Below are 17,750 nucleotides of genomic sequence, written 5' to 3'. Positions count from 1 at the left end.
TTTCTGGGCTTTAATTTATTCACCAGGATGCTTTTGCAATGGAAACAAATCACACTTAAAGGTACAAATTCAATAAGGGCAGAGCAATCCAAAGCACCCTTATGCCAGGCTGGTGGGGGGCGGGGGGCACTTGATTAGGCAGAGGGGCTCCTCCACCCAACTATCCCAGCTAAGCCAGTTGGCCTCCAACCAAGCCAGAGTGATGCAGGTATCACTCCATCACTGACCTCTACCTTTTGCCTGATGAACATATAGGTGGGTGGGAATATGGTTAGTGGGCTGCCTTCTCCTTGTGTCCTCCATCTTTCCCAACATCAGGGTCTTTTCCAGGGAGTCTTCTCTTCTCATGAGGTGGCCAAAGTATTGGAGCCTCAGCTTCAGGATCTGTCCTTCCAGTAAGCACTCAGGCCTGATTTCCTTAAGAATGGATAGGTTTGTTCTTCTTGCAGTCCATGGGACTCTCAAGAGTCTCCTCCAGCACCATAATTCAAAAGCACCAATTCTTCGGCGATCAGCCTTCTTTATGGTCCAGCTCTCACTTCCATACATCACTACTGGGAAAACCATAGCTTTAACTATACGGACCTTTGTTGGCAAGGTGATGTCTCTGCTTTTTAAGATGCTGCTAGTCCTAGTACTGTGTACTAAAATGAATATACTGAGTATTATTAAAATTGAAAACTTCCTTACATAACTACATGATAAACACATTCATAATTATATATGGGTGGAGTATTTATCTTCCATTATCCCGTCCCCACCAACACACACACTGACCTCCTTCTCTCCATTATTCCAGGAAGAACAGCTAAGAAGCCAAAAGCAAATTCCGATTTCATATCTAGCTTTCAGCATTTGCTAGTACACGTATCCTTTAAAAAAATCATTGGACTCTTTAGCGAAGAGGAAATTGTTGTGCTAAAAGCTGTTTCTAATTAAAATATGCAATGCATACCTACCGGTATTTCGTAGGGAAGTAATTTTACAGTTTGTTTCTCTTCACTAATACAAACAAGATGTCTGTGAAAGTTCAACCAGTGCCTTGAAGGTAGTTTAAAATTCCTGAAATGTGCTACATTCTATTTTGCTCTAAAAATAACATGTGAGTCCTGGCAGAACGAGATACCCTCTAGGCTAGTAGCATAAGCAGTGTATTTCAGGGCAAAACACCACCAATCAAAATGTCACAAGCAGCTCTTCACTTTTCCCCTTTCCTTCCTAACTTGATTCTGATGTTATTTGATAAGAAGGGAACGGGCAACAGAGACATTTTGCGAGCCACTAGACTTGTATGTTTTTCAGCTGTACGCTTTCCATTTATTAATTCTTAAATGTTATGTTGATATTTTGTCTGGTTTTAAGCCCAGACTTACTTCTATTTTATTTCCCTTTTTAAAAAAAAAAATCCTTTAAATAATGTGTGAGACTGCAAACTCCTTGAGGGAAGGGCCTGTTGCTTACTTAATGTTTTTCAGTAAAGTGTGGTGTATGCTGATAGTGCCACATGAATAATACCTAGCTTCCACAGAGACTAGACATTGTGTGTTCAGACCCAGAAACCTCCCCCCTAAATAAATTCACACTTGACTCAAAATTTTGGTTTTGGTTTTTGGCAGAATTTAGGCCACAACTTTATTGATTACAGAAAGTGACTGGTTGCATAGGCTCTGGTTCAACTAGTTTCCTGCCATGCAGGTAGCACTGACCCAGGGTTCCAGCATAGGTCAGCCAAGGGCGAACATCTGGATAAGCAGAAAGCCAGGAACGGGCTAACTCTACCACCCAAATGTCCCCCTAGACTCTGGCACGGGCACAACCCCCTCTCAGGGGTTGACAAAACCGTTGAGTCCCTGGATTCCTTTAACGGAATACCCTTCACATAGGGATGGTGAGAGCGTTCTCCCATCCCTATCACCTGAACCAGAGCCTATCCGCAACCTTACAAGTTGTGACAATTTGCTACGTGGCAGGCGAAACCCAAATGGCAACAGTCAATCAGCCAAGTGGGGAAAATTCCTGCCGTTCCCCTGTTCCATGACAGACGACACACGACAGCATAGCAAGGTCAAGCGCAAAACCCTAAAAGTAGGGAGAGGTGGGCGGGTGTTCCGAACGCACATGCCAAAAGAGGAAGCTCTGGGTCACGTGCATGGGCATAAATAGGTCCCTTGAACCGTTTGGACTGCATCCCATTGGGCAGATTCTACCCAGCTTCGAGGGACCTACCAATTGGGTGTTGTGGCTGACCAATCGTACCCACCCACAACACAGGGTGTCGGTTTTCCAGGTCTCAACGCAATACGTGCCCTCTTTAAGGGAGGACCCGATTTATAGTACCTCCAGTTGGTATTATTGCATTATGGCTAGCTAAATAAGCAAATGGACTTAGCACCCCAAACCAGTTGAGTGTCCATATTAGAGCTTTGGGATGCAGGTGGTACTGTGGTCTAAACCACCAAGCCTTTTGGGCTTAAAGATCATTAGGTCAGCAGTTCGAATCTGCAGAATGGGATGAGCTCCTGTTGCTTTGTCCCACCTTCTCCCAACCTAGCAGTTCAAATGCACGCAAGTGCAAATAGATAAACAGGTACCGCTGTTGCAGGAAGGTAAACGGCGTTTCTGTGCACACTGGTTTTCATCATGGTGTCCCATTGTGCTAGAAGCAGTTTAGTTATGCTGGCCACATGACCCGGAAATCTGTCTGCGGATAAACACCAGCACCGCACCCCATTGTCAAATTTGACTGGACTTAACCGTCCAGGGGTCCTTTACCTTTTACCGTAACCTTTGTGCAAACAGCTTCTCAAAATTCACCATCCTACTTGAGGGCAAAGAAATTGGGGAAACAATTTCACCACATTGATTTTCTCCATGGGGAGGTGAAATTCTCCCAATAGTTTACTGGGGCAGGTCTTACTATTCACACTGGCCGTAGCATAATGTCTATCTTTTTCACCAAGTTAGCCCTTCCCGCCACACAACTGTAAGTGGCAGCAGCAACAACTGTGTTGGCGTCCTGGCCATCCTTTTGCACCCTCCTCACTGTCCCTCGTTGAATGCATTCCAGAACATGGAAATGACGGCCAACCCAGAAAAATTATGGACAATATTTGGAGAAAATTCTACTAAGCAGCCTTCTTTTCAAAAGGATGACAAAAATGAAACATCTCGGAACTTTTATCAGAGCAACGTCTTCTGAGAAATTGTAGCTTAGCTGTAGTTCACATCCTGCCAGGTTTTTGAAGAACTGTAGGGGAGCTTGAAGGAGGACAGCAAGGTGGATTATTTCATGCATTATGGGAGCCTGAGAAACAACTACCACATTCCAACTCTACAATTCTATGATTCTATGTGGGCAGACATGCGTGGCGTAATGTGTTTTATATGTATCCTTTACTAGCTTATAGTGAAACAACAACAACAACAAACTCCAGAAATGTGCATACTGTAATGTATCTGATAATTCCACAGGCTTACTCTATTTAACCCAAACACATGACTTAAGCCTCAAAGCCCTGTCCAAACACAAGTGGCAACTGTCAGACAATATATGAACCAAGAGAGAATCTAATGGGAGACAAAAGTGTTATCAACACATCTTGTCTTCCCTCAAAGGCAATGCCTCAGAATTCAGGAAATGCATCTCAAAGCCATGCCCACCACAGTTTAGAACAACTGTCTTGCTTTAAATCAGATCAGACTTTTATTGGCTCTGCTTTTGGACTTACAAAGCATTTTTTTTAAAAAGAAAAAGTTCAGACTACTTTTTCCTACCTCTTACCGCATGTATTTCTTTGCATGCAGGATTCCTCTACTACTGACCATCCTCACTTCCTTCTGCTCACACTGAGATGAGCTTCTGTGAAGGCTACATATTTGTATGAAATGATTTGTGCCCTTTTGTTTCATGGTAGAGGCACTTTTCAGGGTCTGCCATCAACAGGCAGCACACCAGCACTTTATAACCGCCCCCCTCCCAATTTGCCAAGAGATCTGTTCAATTAATTCTCATTTTGGTATATCTGACTTGCTAATCTATTAACACATCAGCTGGAGACTTTCATCTGTTGCCACCAATCATGTTGAATTGCTGAGGAGAGGCCGAACTGAAACATTAGGGCGCCAAATTTCTTCTGGTTACTACAACACAATTGGCTTCCTCCCACAGTATCTACATATGGGTGGTTTCTGGTGTTACAAACAAGCGTAAACAAAGCAGACGCTACTGACTCCTGTTTCTTCTTTTCATACAAGTTGTGAAATGTGGGAAGGGAGGGATAATGTATTCATATCTCCCAAAGTGGTAGGAGTTTGCTCTATACACATCTGGTCCTTGTGCATCGCCCCTACGGTGAGATGCTCAAATTCCCATTTGCCACATTATACAGGATACAGCAAAAGTGGGTGTGTTAGTTGATTATGCACTGAGAAAGTAGAATGGTTTTGCAGTGCTGCAATTTGGAATGTGTGTTTGCTTTTTTCATCTTTTTTTTCCCTCTCCTATTGCTCTCTTTCACCAGCATATAGCATTAAAATGCCCGAAACTAGGTAATAATAAGTTTATTTATCCTTGGAGATTTTACAGAAGTTTCAAGGTACATTTGCAGGAAGTGTCCAGAGGTTGTGCCGCATACGGATCTCATTCTCGGTTGCAATTCATTCATTGTAATGTATCCTGAGGTGAATGACTTTGGGATAACCCCAACTTTTTATATAATATTTCTTCTGTAGCACTGAGTATGTTCCGTGGGTGTATTTTTAAACATAATCACATAGCTGCTACCAAGCATGGCTATCTGGAGGACTATACTTCAAGCAGTTTCAAATAGGAAATACCCAAAAAAGAAAGTGTCAAGGGAGGGGGGACGACAGCTTTCCATTATATATTTGATCCTTGCAAATAGTGTGTGTGTGTGTGTGTGTGTGTGTGTGTGTGTGTTTTAACAACTGGCAAGACTGATAGGTATCAGCCTTAGTTGAGTTAGCAAAAGGAAGCCACCGTGAATTCAAATATAGCTACACACAATGCAGTAATCTCATAAAATCCTCTCTCATACAGGTTATGTAGTATGAAGATTACAAAATTCACTCCATTGTAACGGTCCTTGGGCTAGTTAAATAGACGGTGAGGTGTGTAGCAATTTTTAGGATTGCAAAACTTTACAGAAACAATCTCTTAATCCCTAGTGAGTATCTAGGATTACAGTGAGTATTTCATGCATAGGTGCATAAAGGTAAAGGACCCCTGACTGTTTAAGTTCAGTCGCGAACGACCCGGGGTCATCTCATTTTACTGGCCAAGGGAGCCAACATTTGTCCGCAGACAGTTTTTCCGGGTCATGTGGCCAGCATGAGTAAGCCACTTCTGGTGAAACCAGAACAGTTCACGGAAACGCCGTTTACCTTCCCGCCAGAGCAGTACCTATTTATCTACTTGCACTTTTGGCGTGGTTTTGAACTGCTAGGTTGGCAGGAGCTGGGACAGAGCAACGGGAGAAGAAGAAGAGTTTGGATTTGATATCCTGCTTTATCACTACCCAAAGGAGTCTCAAAGCAGCTAACATTCTCCTTTCCCTTCCTCCCCCACAACAAACACTCTGTGAGGTAAGTGGGGCTGAGAGACTTCAAAGAAGTGTGACTGGCCCAAGGTCACCCAGCAGCTGCACGTGGAGGAGCGGGGATGCAAACCCGGTTCACCAGATTACGAGTCTACCACTCTTAACCACTACACCACACTGGCTCTCATGCCGTCACAGGGATTCGAACTGCTGACCTTCTGATCAGCAAGCCCAAGAGGCTCAGTGTTTTAGACCACAGCGCCACCCACGTCCCCCATAGCTCTGTTCAAATAGCAACAAACATAACTCAGACATTATTTATTTATTCATTCATTCAATAATTAATTGATTAAATTTCTATATCACAATCAGGTCCCTGGCTCAATTCAGCTTGCAGCTATCCAGCCCTCCTCTGCCTCCTCTCTCCCTCAGCACAGAAAGAGCCTTAATTCCAGTAAAAGCATCATTTAACAAAGATATTTATTTGCCAGTGACTCAAATTAAATGTAGAAAAAATATGAAATCTTATTAGGAAGTATTGCCTCAAGCACTGGGGTTCTTAATGACCCCCTTCAGCATTAATACCTGCCTTACTTGTGCACTTCCCCCTTCGAGTCCTTGTTCTGAATAGTTAGACTTAAATTGCTATGTCAATATAAAGTAGTTATTTTGTTCTTAAGTCATATATTTCTCCTTGTTCAACCTCCATAGAGATTTGGATCCTAAGACCAGTTAGGTGAAGAAAAAAATCCATCACCACTTTCCTCTCGCAGCCACTTGGACATTCTGAAAAGAAGGCGAGGGTTACTTAGAATCATAAAATCTTAGAAACTTAGAGTTGGAAGGAACCCGAGGGTCATCTAGTCCAACCCCTTGCAAACCATGAATCTCAGATGGCCAGCCAACCTCTGCTTAGAAACCTCTAAGTAAGGAGTGTCCACCACCTCTCATGGGAGTCTGTTCCACTGCCAAACACCTCTGACTGTCAGAAACTTTTTCCGAAAGTTTAGTCGGAATCTCCTTTCTTACAGCTTGAGGTTCTACCCTCCAGAGCAGGAGAAAACAAGCCTGCTCCCTCCTCCATGTGACAGCCCTTAAGATATCTGAAGATGGCTATCATAACTCCTCTCAGTCTCCTCTTTTCCAGGCTAAACAAACCCAACTCCTTCAATCGTTCCTCATAAGGCTTAGTTTCCAGACCCTTGATCATCGTGGTCACCCTCCTCTGCACACATCCCAAATTGTCAGCATCCTTTTTAAATTGTGGTGCCATTATCTCTCAGACCAAGGGGGCCGCAAGAGTGCTTGAACCTGGAACCCAGCGTGTGGGGAAGCGACGCCAAATTTAAGAGCTCCCCCAGCCCTCACTCTGCCTTCCCAAAGCTGGTTAACTGAGGCACTGGGCTTTAGGAAGGAGGCACAAGGCTCTGGCATGGTCCTAGAACCCTCCCATCTTCTTCCCAAAACTGGGAAAGCACTAACTAGGCTTTGGGAAGGAGGAGGGAGGAATCTGTCAGAAGTCCAGCACCTCACATACCTGGATTTGGGAAGGTAGCACAAGGGCTAAAGGGGGAGGGTGTCAAATGTTGCTGACCACCCTGATCCAGGGTATTCATATCCCTCTCCCACTAGCCAAAGTTCCTGAGGCACCTGTTGCTATTTTTTCCTTGTTAAACACATCCTGAGATACAGGGTTGTTTTCAAACTGAACTCCCTCAAATTACACACATACATAAGGGCATTGAAACAGTAGACGTCAACTCATTTATAGTATACATGGAGAGCAAAAGAAGAAATTATTGGTGGTGGGAAGTGATAGATGATAGATAGATAGATAGATAGATAGATAGATAGATAGATAGATAGATGATAGATGATAGATAGATAGATAGATAGATAGATAGATAGATAGATAGATAGATGATAGATAGATAGATAGATGATAGATAGATAGATAGATAGATAGATAGATAGATAGATAGATAGATAGATAGATAGATATAGAATTGGGGTCAGTTTTGACTTCAGGTGCCATTGTGGGCTGGGAGGTTAGAACAGTTTGAGCATTTTCTATAAATGGAACAATGCGAAGGTTGAAGAAGGTGTGTGTCATGCAGAGGAAATATTACCCCAAAACGTGTTTGGAGTCACTAAGTGAAGTTAAATGCCTTGCTTTGCCCAGTAGGTAGCATTATCACAGCACGGCGGAAGTTGAGATGTACTGCAGAATGGCTTTGAGTTTAGAATATTTTTTAACATGTTATTAATCACTATGTTCTTTTCCACAAGATGTCTTTATGTAACCCCTTGCCTGTGCTCCTCTCTTTAGCTACAAGGCTCCAAAATAATAGTTAATTTCTCCCTCTCTTTTTTGCTCATATGAAAATCTGTCAACACCTTTCTATTATGCTGTCGTTTGGGATGTCTTTTTAACAGTGGCTCTCATTCAGACACTTTGTGGTATCACATTTCTATGAAGGACAAGATTGTCCCATCTCTTAGGCTGCCACAGTGACTGTGTGATTCATCATCATCATCAAGTAGTGGAAAGAAAGCCCCCCAAAATGAGCCATTCATTCTAAGTTTAAAGGTAAAGGTAAAGGGACCCCTGACCATCAGGTCCAGTCGTAGCCCGCTCTGGGGTTGCAGCGCTCATCTCGCTTTATTGGCCAGCTTTATTGGACAGCTTCCAGGTCATGTGGCCAGCATGACTAAGCCACTTCTGGCAAAAGCAGCGCACAGAAACGCCATTTACCTTCCCGCTGGAGTGGTACCTATTTATCTACTTGCACTTTAACGTGCTTTCGAACTGCTAGGTTGGCAGGAGCAGGGACCGAGCAACGGGAGCTCACCCCGTTGCGGGGATTCGAACCGCCAACCTTCAGATCGGCAAGTCCTAGGCTCTGTGGTTTAACCCACAGCGCCACCCGCGTCCCCATTCTAGGTTTAGCCATGACTTATTAAATTTTAGCGTGCAGCTATCTCACTCTCACCTTCTTTCAGAAGCCATCTTTATATTAGCATTCAAAAGCTCCTCTTCAACTATTTATCCAGTCTGCATAGTTCTGCACTACCCTAGTGATGCACAATTCTATATTCTGTTTTTCCCTTAGGCTCACTCATTGTATGTCCGTGATTTACAGTCCTAACTCCCCAGTACACTTAATCCCATGTTTCTGTGCCTTAAAGTGGCATTCAGAAATCGATGGCCCAGTCCAAACAGCTCCTTCAGCTATATGCACACTAAGATGTTTGACTCTTTGAGCAGCAGCCCTCAACAGCCATACTACAGATACCTGCTTTTCACGTTTTTCTCAGCCTTGCCGTGTAATGTGCTGGACTCCTATTCAAGACAGAAAAATGCCCAAAGATCCCTTGGGCACGTGGAGCTCCAGGCCATTTTGGTTCCCTGCAGCCATTGCAAATAGTTTCTGTGTCCTCCCGCATTGCCAAGAGCCCCAGAGCTGTTGGGCTGCTACTACAATATGAATGTTAAACGGTGCAAACTTACCTTGTATTTGCCTTTTCGCAAAACTTTTTTGCCAAGCCTGTCTCCCTGCCCAATGCTTCCACCTCAACTGCTTGCTGTACAGGTTTCCCCATCTCCTTTCATGTCATGTTCCTTTCTTCAGTGCATGCCAGATGTCTTCCCTTCCCCCACCACCCAAATACTACTGTGCAGGTTTCTTTTGGTTAAAAGAACCTTTTTGCCGCTGCTGCTTTGTGATCTTCAAACCACCGCTCTGGTTTTGATTCTCGCAGGTGTTTGCAGCATTCCCCGATCTATTATCAAGCCGTTCTCATTACTATGCTGCTTCCGCCCTCGGAATTCATTAGCAAAGATAAGGTTGAACATAATTGTGGCCCTTGCAATGCCCTTAAAGGACTCCTTTCCCTCAGCGCGCTACACTATCATTAATCTGCACCCTTTGTTTATACTCAAACTCCAAAGTGTTTTCGGTGCATGGGGCCCTTTGTTTGCAGCAGCGATAGCTATTCAGAGGTCATTATCCTTCCACATGGGAGGCTGAGAGCGGGAGCAAGTGCCTGCCCTTCAGACACCCTCAAGCCCTTATCTGTGATTAGATGTTCTCCATCAGATGTCCTGGTGATTGTGCTGAAATCTAATTACAGTATATAGTTTGGTGGCTGTCCCACTTTCCCAAGTGATTGAAAGTTTTAGGGGGCAGCCTTTGGCTAGGTTAGGTTTCCTTCTGAGGTGGGGTTGCTGGAACCTTGGGGCATTTCTGGTGTTATGAGGAAAAAACTGCTCCTTTTCCCTTATGGGGTACCCAAGAGCCCATCTAGAGTCCTTTTGTAGGTTCTCTATTGGTAGGAGAAAATAACAGAGACCAACCAGAGAATATTGAGAAGCAAAGCAGCTAGTAAGCCTGATCTTTATTAAAGCTGTAGCAACAGGATGCTCCCCCCCCACGCACACACAGGAGGGGGGGACCCTGAGCCATGCGTGCAACCCCTTATAAAGACATTTTAAATTGCCTGCCCTGAGGTCCAAGACCACACCCAGAAACATCATACATACATCACAGAAGGGGTGTGACCCAAGTGTTGTTGTTTAGTTATTTAGTCGTGTCTGACTCTTCGTGACCCCATGGACCAGAGCACGCCAGGCACTCCTGTCTTCCACTGCCTCCTGCAGTTTGGTCAAACTCATGCTGGTAGCTTCAAGAACACTGTCCAACCATCTCGTCCTCTGTCGTCCCCTTCTCCTTGTGCCCTCCATCTTTCCCAACATCAGGGTCTTTTCCAGAGAGTCTTCTCTTCTCATGAGGTGACCAAAGTATTGGAGCCTCAGCTTCAGGATCTGTCCTTCCAGTGAGCACTCAGGGCTGATTTCCTTAAGAATGGAGAGGTTTGATCTTCTTGCAGTCCATGGGAGACCACCCCCTTAATACATCAGAGAAGGGGCGGGAATCTGGGTGTGTTATTTCTTCCTGTCTGCCAGGTTACCTGATTGGATTACCTGGGCATCCTGGCCACTCTTTTGTTATGATAACTACTCAATTCCTGAATCCAGGTCACAGGGACACACTCTATTCATATCTTAAATGTGCCCTTAAAACAGGATTTGTGAAAGAGACAATGGGGAGATTTCTCATTTCCTTCGACCTTGCAGAGAAATATTTGAGGTCATTTTGGGAGAGAGAAAATGGTTTCAGGACTTTTCTGTGGGTTTCAGACATGTGGTTTACATATTTGTATGTGTTTGCTTGGTACACTTATGAACATCTATTTTCTATATATAAGACCTTAAAATTCTTATAACACTGGGATACCTGTTTTTATTTACAAATATGCATGGTGAGTGTGGTGAAGTGAGCAATCATTACCATAAAGGGCTATGTTTTTAAATAACAAGTTGTCGTCCCCGAAGAAGATAGCTTCTGCATTTGGCCTGGGGGTGTGCTAAGACTTCCTTCTCCTTTATTAGCTACATTCTGCCAAACAAACCATTTCTTTCCAACTGATGTCCAAACACATGGGGTGTGCCTCTAGCTAGTTGCCACCAGCCATCAGTGCTTGTTTAAGGAAGGAGTTTTCCCATCAATGCCCATAGAGCAATGGTTCCCACTTACTAAGTACTATGGACTCTCGGTTTTTCAAAAGTCAAGCTATAGAGCTCCTACTTTTGAAAAGAAAAGAAAAAAGATATTTCTATGGTCGTTTTTGTTATGTGAATAGACCCTCTGGGTGGGTTACCCTTTCTTTAGGCTTCTGAGCACGACTGTCTAGGGACCTGTTTAGAGGCATTTCAGTAGGATTGTCCCAGGAACCTGCTTAATGGTTTACTAACCGCTGTGAGTTAAACCACAGAGCCTAGGGTTTGCCAATCAGAAGGTCAGCAGTTCGAATCACTGCGACGGGGTGAGCTCCTGTTGCTCGGTCCCTGCTCCTGCCAACCCAGCAGTTCGAAAGCACAAAGTGCAAGTAGATAAATAGGTACCGCTCGGCGGGAAGGTAAACGGCATTTCCGTGCGCTGCTTTTGCCAGAAGTGGCTTCGTCATGCTGGCCACATGACCCAGAAGCTGTACGCCAGCTCCCTCAACCAATAAGGCAAGATGAGTGCCGCAACCCCAGAGTCATCTACGACTGGACCTAATGGTCAGGGGTCCCTTTACCTTTACCTAACCTAATAGCAAAGGACCCACTATTCTTTTTTAGTCTTTTTCTGCATGTGCTGTTTTGTCTTTTACCTCCTTCCAACCCCATTTTCTTCCCCAAATATACTCCAGGATTAGCTGGTATAGCAATTACTTTGTCCTTGAGTGGCAGAAGTTGAACTTCTGAGCCACCTATATTGCCTTCAAGTTTATTAGCAGTGAGTGGCATTTCCCTAAGGATCAGCAAGGAATTCCAACGCTAGATTGCTTGGTCTGCTAAGAATTTAATGACTTCTGTCTACATGAGGACTGTCTTTGGAGACAAACCTAGTCCTATTATTATTATTATTATTATTATTATTATTATTATTATTATTATTATTATTATATATTATTATTATTATTAAACTGCCCTACACCCAAAGATCACAGGGCAGTTTACAATATAAAAACACAACAAGACATACCATAAAAACAAACAAACAAAATACCCTCCAGTTTAAAAGTCTGGTTTTTTAAAATTTAAAATTAAAATTGATTGTTTAATTAGCTAAAGGACTTGGAGAAGAGGGATGTTTTTTCCTGGTGCCTAAAGATATGTAACAAAGGCGCCCAGGCAAGCTTCCCTGGGGATAGCATTCCACAAGCAGGGAATCACCACAGAGAATACCTGTTCTTATGTTGCCACCCTTCAGACCTCTTGCAGAGGAGGCATACAAAGAAGAAAATATGGTTTGCTAAGCATCTATATTGTGCAGTCAGACAATATCTTTTCTCATTGGCTAAGTATGTGATACATACCAGTGTTTTACAACCTGTGGGTCAGAAGTGGGCTGTGGACAGTTTTCCACAGGGTGCTTGTATAAGAAATTGAAAGACTATTATAGCTCACTCCTGATGTGGCCAAAGACACCTTGAGGCAAACCATCGCCAAATCTGCCACCAGGATTAGTGAATAGTTAAGCCAAAGGTGAGTTGAAGTTTACTTGGGTGAAATAAGAAATGATATATTTACCCCTGTGTATTAATAATGATCTGAGATTATGTCAGGTAACCATCAAGCCCTGCATTGATCTACTTTGTTGGCCATATGCAAGCCTGGCCATTCCACTGATACTTGCCAGAACGGACTTTATTGTGAATAAAGCAATCTAAAAATATTCATAGTTCATTATACACTGCTTGCATAACCATGTTTTTATAACTTGGGAAGCAATATCCTGCCATCAGATGGTAGCTGTTCTTACATTCCCATATATAAAACTATGAATAACCTTGTAAGTACTTCAAATATTTAAACAAATTCCACATTAATAAAGCTTTAAGCAAATTTTTGCTTGGGCGTCTCAAATAATGGTTATAAAATAGGCAAACTGCAGTTAAAATGCAAGAAACTGACAGCTGGTAAAGGCCTAATGTCCAAAATCCACCTGACAGTGTAATGATGGGTCAGTTTGGACTTGTGGGTCACTGTGCCAAAAGAATTGGGAACCACTGATATATACAACATTTCACTTATCTACAACTGACAGGTCTAATAAGAGGGAGGGGAGTATGTTTTCCTTGTAGAGTGTGAGGGAACTGTGAAAAACTACACAAAGGAAATACAAATATTTACTGCAACACTCTTTGCATTTTTAAATCTTTCAAGAAAAGGACTTTTTGCAGTTTTAACTGCGTGTAGTTCTGAAACGCTAAGAAATTAATGTCAAAACAGAAGTCTCAACTGTAGTTCTTTACTGCCACCTTGTGTTTCTTTAGTTGATTGCATTTGCTGCTCTTTGGGCGGGGGGGGGGGGAGCAAGACTTTGTTCCTGGTTTATTTAATCTTGTTTATGTGTGTGTGTTTTTTCATTTAGCTGAAGCAAAGTGAGGCAAATGCAGATACCAAGGAAAAGCTCCCACTGCGCCTACGGATCTTTGAAAAATTCCCTAACAGACCTCAAATGGTAAAAATCTCCAAGCTCCCTTCGGATTTTACAGTCCCCAAAATAAGGTAGATTCGCTTTTCAGCTCTCTTTAAGTGCTTGGCAATGTGAAAAGTATTTTAAGATAGGTTTGAAGTTTTCTTTAGATTCTCTTCTCCAATGTGTGTCTTTTTTATTTAAAAAAAAGAATGTGAAATTGATCCTGTTCCACAATGCCAAATTAAGGTGGTTTGGGGCCAATGCAATTCCCCAAACAGGACCCCCCCTTCACCAAAAATGAGTATAAAATGGCTGCAAAACACTTAATACTTGAATCACAGACATCACATTTTGGTCCCTTTAACCATACTGACGCATCTTGTTTCTTTGTTTCTCTCTCCTAACCATATACACATATATTTTGCCTATACTCATTTTCTTCCCCTTTTTGCTTGTTTGCCCACTACCAGTGCATTATCTATACCGTGAACCAACCTAGAAAGAGTATCTGTTTTGCTTCCAAAGGAGTGAAGAGTCTTCCAATTTACAAGAAAGCTAGAACAGCACATCTATTGTCTTTTAGAATCATTGCCAAATACTATAGCAATCCCTGCACAATATAAACACATTTATCTGAAATTTCATGCTTAGAAGTTGCATTAATACTTACCCTCAATTAAGCAGAAAACATTCTGCTTTATATGAGTAGAATGTTAGGAAAGACATAATTGAAATATATTTTGTAAACCGCTTTGGGATTTGTTTTTCACAATCAAGCAGCATATAAATTTTATGAAATAAATAAATAAATGGGGGCGTTAGCTATGATTCTGTCCCATTAGAACAAGCAAATTGAAAACCAAAATCTGGCTGATGCAAAGTATGGTCTAACAAAACCCTTTTTTATAAATGTGTTCTTTGAATTCCTGCTGAAATATCTTTTTTTTTTCTTAAGAAAGGATGTTTTCTATGGATTATTTCAGAGGTTTTAAAACTTGGAATTTAGCACATAGCAGAATCAGACAGAGAGGTAAAGTGCAAAACAAATGATAAATTTTTAAAGGAAAGCACGGTTAAAGAAGAACATAAGGTTTTTTTAGACAGTTGTGTAGCTACATACAAATTTAATGTTACTTCAGTGATCAAATCAAAATCCATTATGTATAATATGCCTTGTATCGTTTTCATTTTATCTTTTGTACTAGCATATGGACTATTCAGGATTTTTTCAGATATTATCAAATTATAAATAAAGTGAACCAGGAGCTTTGCCTCAAAGCCTTCTCTCTCCTTTTTTTACTCTTAAGGGAAAGCTTTATGAAGCAATTTATTGATCGACAGCAGCAAGACACAACTTGTTTACTGAGAAGGCTTCCATCAGCTTCCTCCTCCTCATGTGACCATTCTAAAAGGTTGGCAATTGAAGACAACAAATACATTGACCAGAAGGTAAACAGCATATCCATATCTATCATAAACTAAAGTTGTACAAGCACATAGAACCTTGATTGTCCAACATAACAGACAGATTTCGTAATTATGACCCTAGACTTTTGATTGATGCTAATTTGGTGTTTCCTTTTAAAGTTCTGTTACGATTCTGAACTCCATGATGACATCACAGTGTAGGGAAGAGATGGGTAGCTGGTGTTGTGTCCACACAAACCCATAGCTGTCAACCGTCCCTTATTTGGCAGGAAAGACCCTTATCCCAGCGTTGTGTCCCGCTGCTGTCCCTTATTGATGATGTCCCTTAAATTTCCCGGGTTTCAAAGGAAGCAGCTCCTCTCCCTCCCTCCCTGCCGGCCAGGGAGGATCAAGCGGTGTTGCTTGGCTGCGCTGCTCACCCAATAAGGAGTCTAAGAATGACTGGGGGTTGGAGCTTGCATGCCTTGTGCTGATCAAATTGGCTGCGTTGCCTGGGGACTCGCCTTTGCTCAGCGCTTCCCAGCGGAGAGGTGACAGTGGTTTCCCTTGCTGCATCCCCTTTGCCGGGTTGCTGCGCTGTGAGAACCACCGCTTGAGGCTTCGCTTGGCTGCTAGCTGGGCTTTCTGTCTTTGGCTCGGAGGGGCTCAGAAGTTGAACATACCTGTGCTTGGAAAATCCCTTATTTTGGCTGCTGGTCCCTTATTTTCAAATCTGTAAGTTGACAGCTATGCACAAACCAACCCATGCAGCAGTCTCCCATCAACACATTTTTTAAACAAATAGTTATATTCCATACGTTGATTTCATACAGGACTGCAGGACCTGAAGAACAGGGGGGGAATAATAGCACATCTGTCCAAATGCTGTCTAGGTGATTGCAGTACCATGCCATGGAGCACAGATTCCCCATGCATAAGTTGAGCCTCTAGTCAGATAGATGTGGGAGAGATTTTTGCTGAATGCCTTTGAAAACTGTTGCCAGACAAAGTTGGGCAGTGCGTGGGCTGACTCAGTGTAAGATGGTTTTGTATACTCAGTGAGAAATTTGCCCATGTGGGTAGAACATTAGGTTGCATTTTGCTACTGATTCTGGCTTTCTATACTTACCATTACCATAGCAACCTCCCTTGTAAATGCACCAACATTCTCCAAAATCTCTCCCCTCTAACACAGATTTGAAATAATAACTTTAAAAAAACCCTGTGTGCACAGTAGAACAAACAAGCATGAGCTATGGGAGATGTTAATTAAACACACAACACTGAAATCAACCACAAAAATTATGCTGACAGCTGTAGCTTCCTTTGTGCATGCTATCTATATTTCCTCTAACGCGAATCAGAGAACCTAGAAAATAATAAAGAAGAGCTGTTTAGGAGTTGAGCAAAAGCAGGTTTCTAACTATGGTGGCCCTAGGGTCTTTTGGAGAATCGTGCCCCCTTTCTTTATTCCAACATCTCACGAGTTTTCATTTTCTCCAAAATGAATGCACAGAGGTGCTGCAGACGTTTTTGCCCAAAAGTTTCTCTTTATCCAAAGTTCTCATAGTTTTCTTCCCTCTAGTTCAGTCTGCCGAGCCTCTTTCTCTCTTTACTCTGTCCAAAGTTGCATGACAGGCAAGCTGACATCATGATTACAGGGATCTCCAGCCTTATCAGGATGCTGTTGTCCTTTCTGGAAGACCGCTGGAAGGTAGCTCACCTCCTGTTTATTTAAGATAGCCATCAATAGCTTTAAGCAGAGCTAACATTCACTCAGTCATTCACTTTGTGACTGATTACATTAAAAATACTAATATTATATGGATAATAGAAGCATAAGTGCAATGAATACATAGGTATATAAGACTTACTGTACAAAATAATGTCTGAATAAGTATGGTACATGCCAGGGGAAAATCAGCTGATTACTCCATTTGATTTCATTCATGATCCTTACTTTTGTTTTGTTATTCATTCACTAAAATTGCATTCACCCGGTAATTCATTCATTCCTCTCCTATCAATTTCATTATTTCCATTTATTTCCATTTTGTTTTCTTAACCATTACTTTAGCTGCTATCTATGGTTGCAGCAGCTTCCATTGGTTTTATCGAAAACGTGCTGGACATTACATTTTTCCATTCTTCGGGGCAGCCTGAGAAAAGTAGTTGCCATTAAGAAAAAACACCACAGTGCACCATTTGTGGCTGCCATTCTTGCGTATTGATGCTGTTGGCCAAATAAAATGCATAGTTGGCATTGTGACACTCGCGAGTGGAACCAGTCTAACATGAATGAATACAATTAGGTGAGATGATCCATGCCACACAAAAGCAGAAGCCCCTACTAAGGTTTTCACAAATCCACCAGTAACCTGGTGTCAAAGGCATCTGACACCACTGAGAGCTGTTTTATGTCATCCAATTGTATACAGTGATGTGCTACTCAGTAAAGGTAAAGGGACCCCTGACCATTAGGTCCAGTCGTGGCTGACTCTGGGGTTGCGGCGCTCATCTCACTTTATTGGCCGAGGAAGCTGGCGTACAGCTTCCGGGTCATGTGGCCAGCATGACTAAGCCGCTTCTGGCGAACCAAAGCAGCGCACGGAAACGCCGTTTACCTTCCCACTGGAGTAATACCTATTTATCTACTTGCACTTTGACATGCGTTCAAACTGCTAGGTTGGCAGGAGCAGGGACCGAGCAACGGGAGCTCACCCTGTCGCGGGGATTCGAACCGCCGACCTTCTGA

The 17,750-nt window shown here is 42.6% G+C and overlaps 1 protein-coding gene across 7 annotated transcripts in view; it reads left to right on the top strand.

Annotated features, from left to right (window-relative positions):
• The window catches only part of NALCN (sodium leak channel, non-selective), a 185,602-nt gene that overhangs the window by 133,180 nt on the left and 34,672 nt on the right, over nucleotides 1–17,750 (top strand). For 5 of the 7 annotated variants that reach the window (XM_081198228.1, XM_081198227.1, XM_081198232.1 and 2 more), the window contains 3 exons: nucleotides 13,541–13,677; nucleotides 14,896–15,037; nucleotides 16,623–16,709. In XM_081198228.1, coding sequence (XP_081054354.1) covers nucleotides 13,541–13,677; nucleotides 14,896–15,037; nucleotides 16,623–16,709 — 366 coding nt within the window. The remainder of the gene's footprint in view (nucleotides 1–13,540; nucleotides 13,678–14,895; nucleotides 15,038–16,622; nucleotides 16,710–17,750) is intronic. The other 2 variants (XM_081198229.1, XM_081198230.1) reach the window with 1 other exon arrangement.

The sequence above is a fragment of the Podarcis bocagei genome, assembly GCF_964188305.1.
Source record: "Podarcis bocagei genome assembly, chromosome: 6".
NCBI classification, from domain to species: domain Eukaryota; kingdom Metazoa; phylum Chordata; class Lepidosauria; order Squamata; family Lacertidae; genus Podarcis; species Podarcis bocagei.
This window is presented reverse-complemented; position numbering and strand designations above follow the sequence as displayed.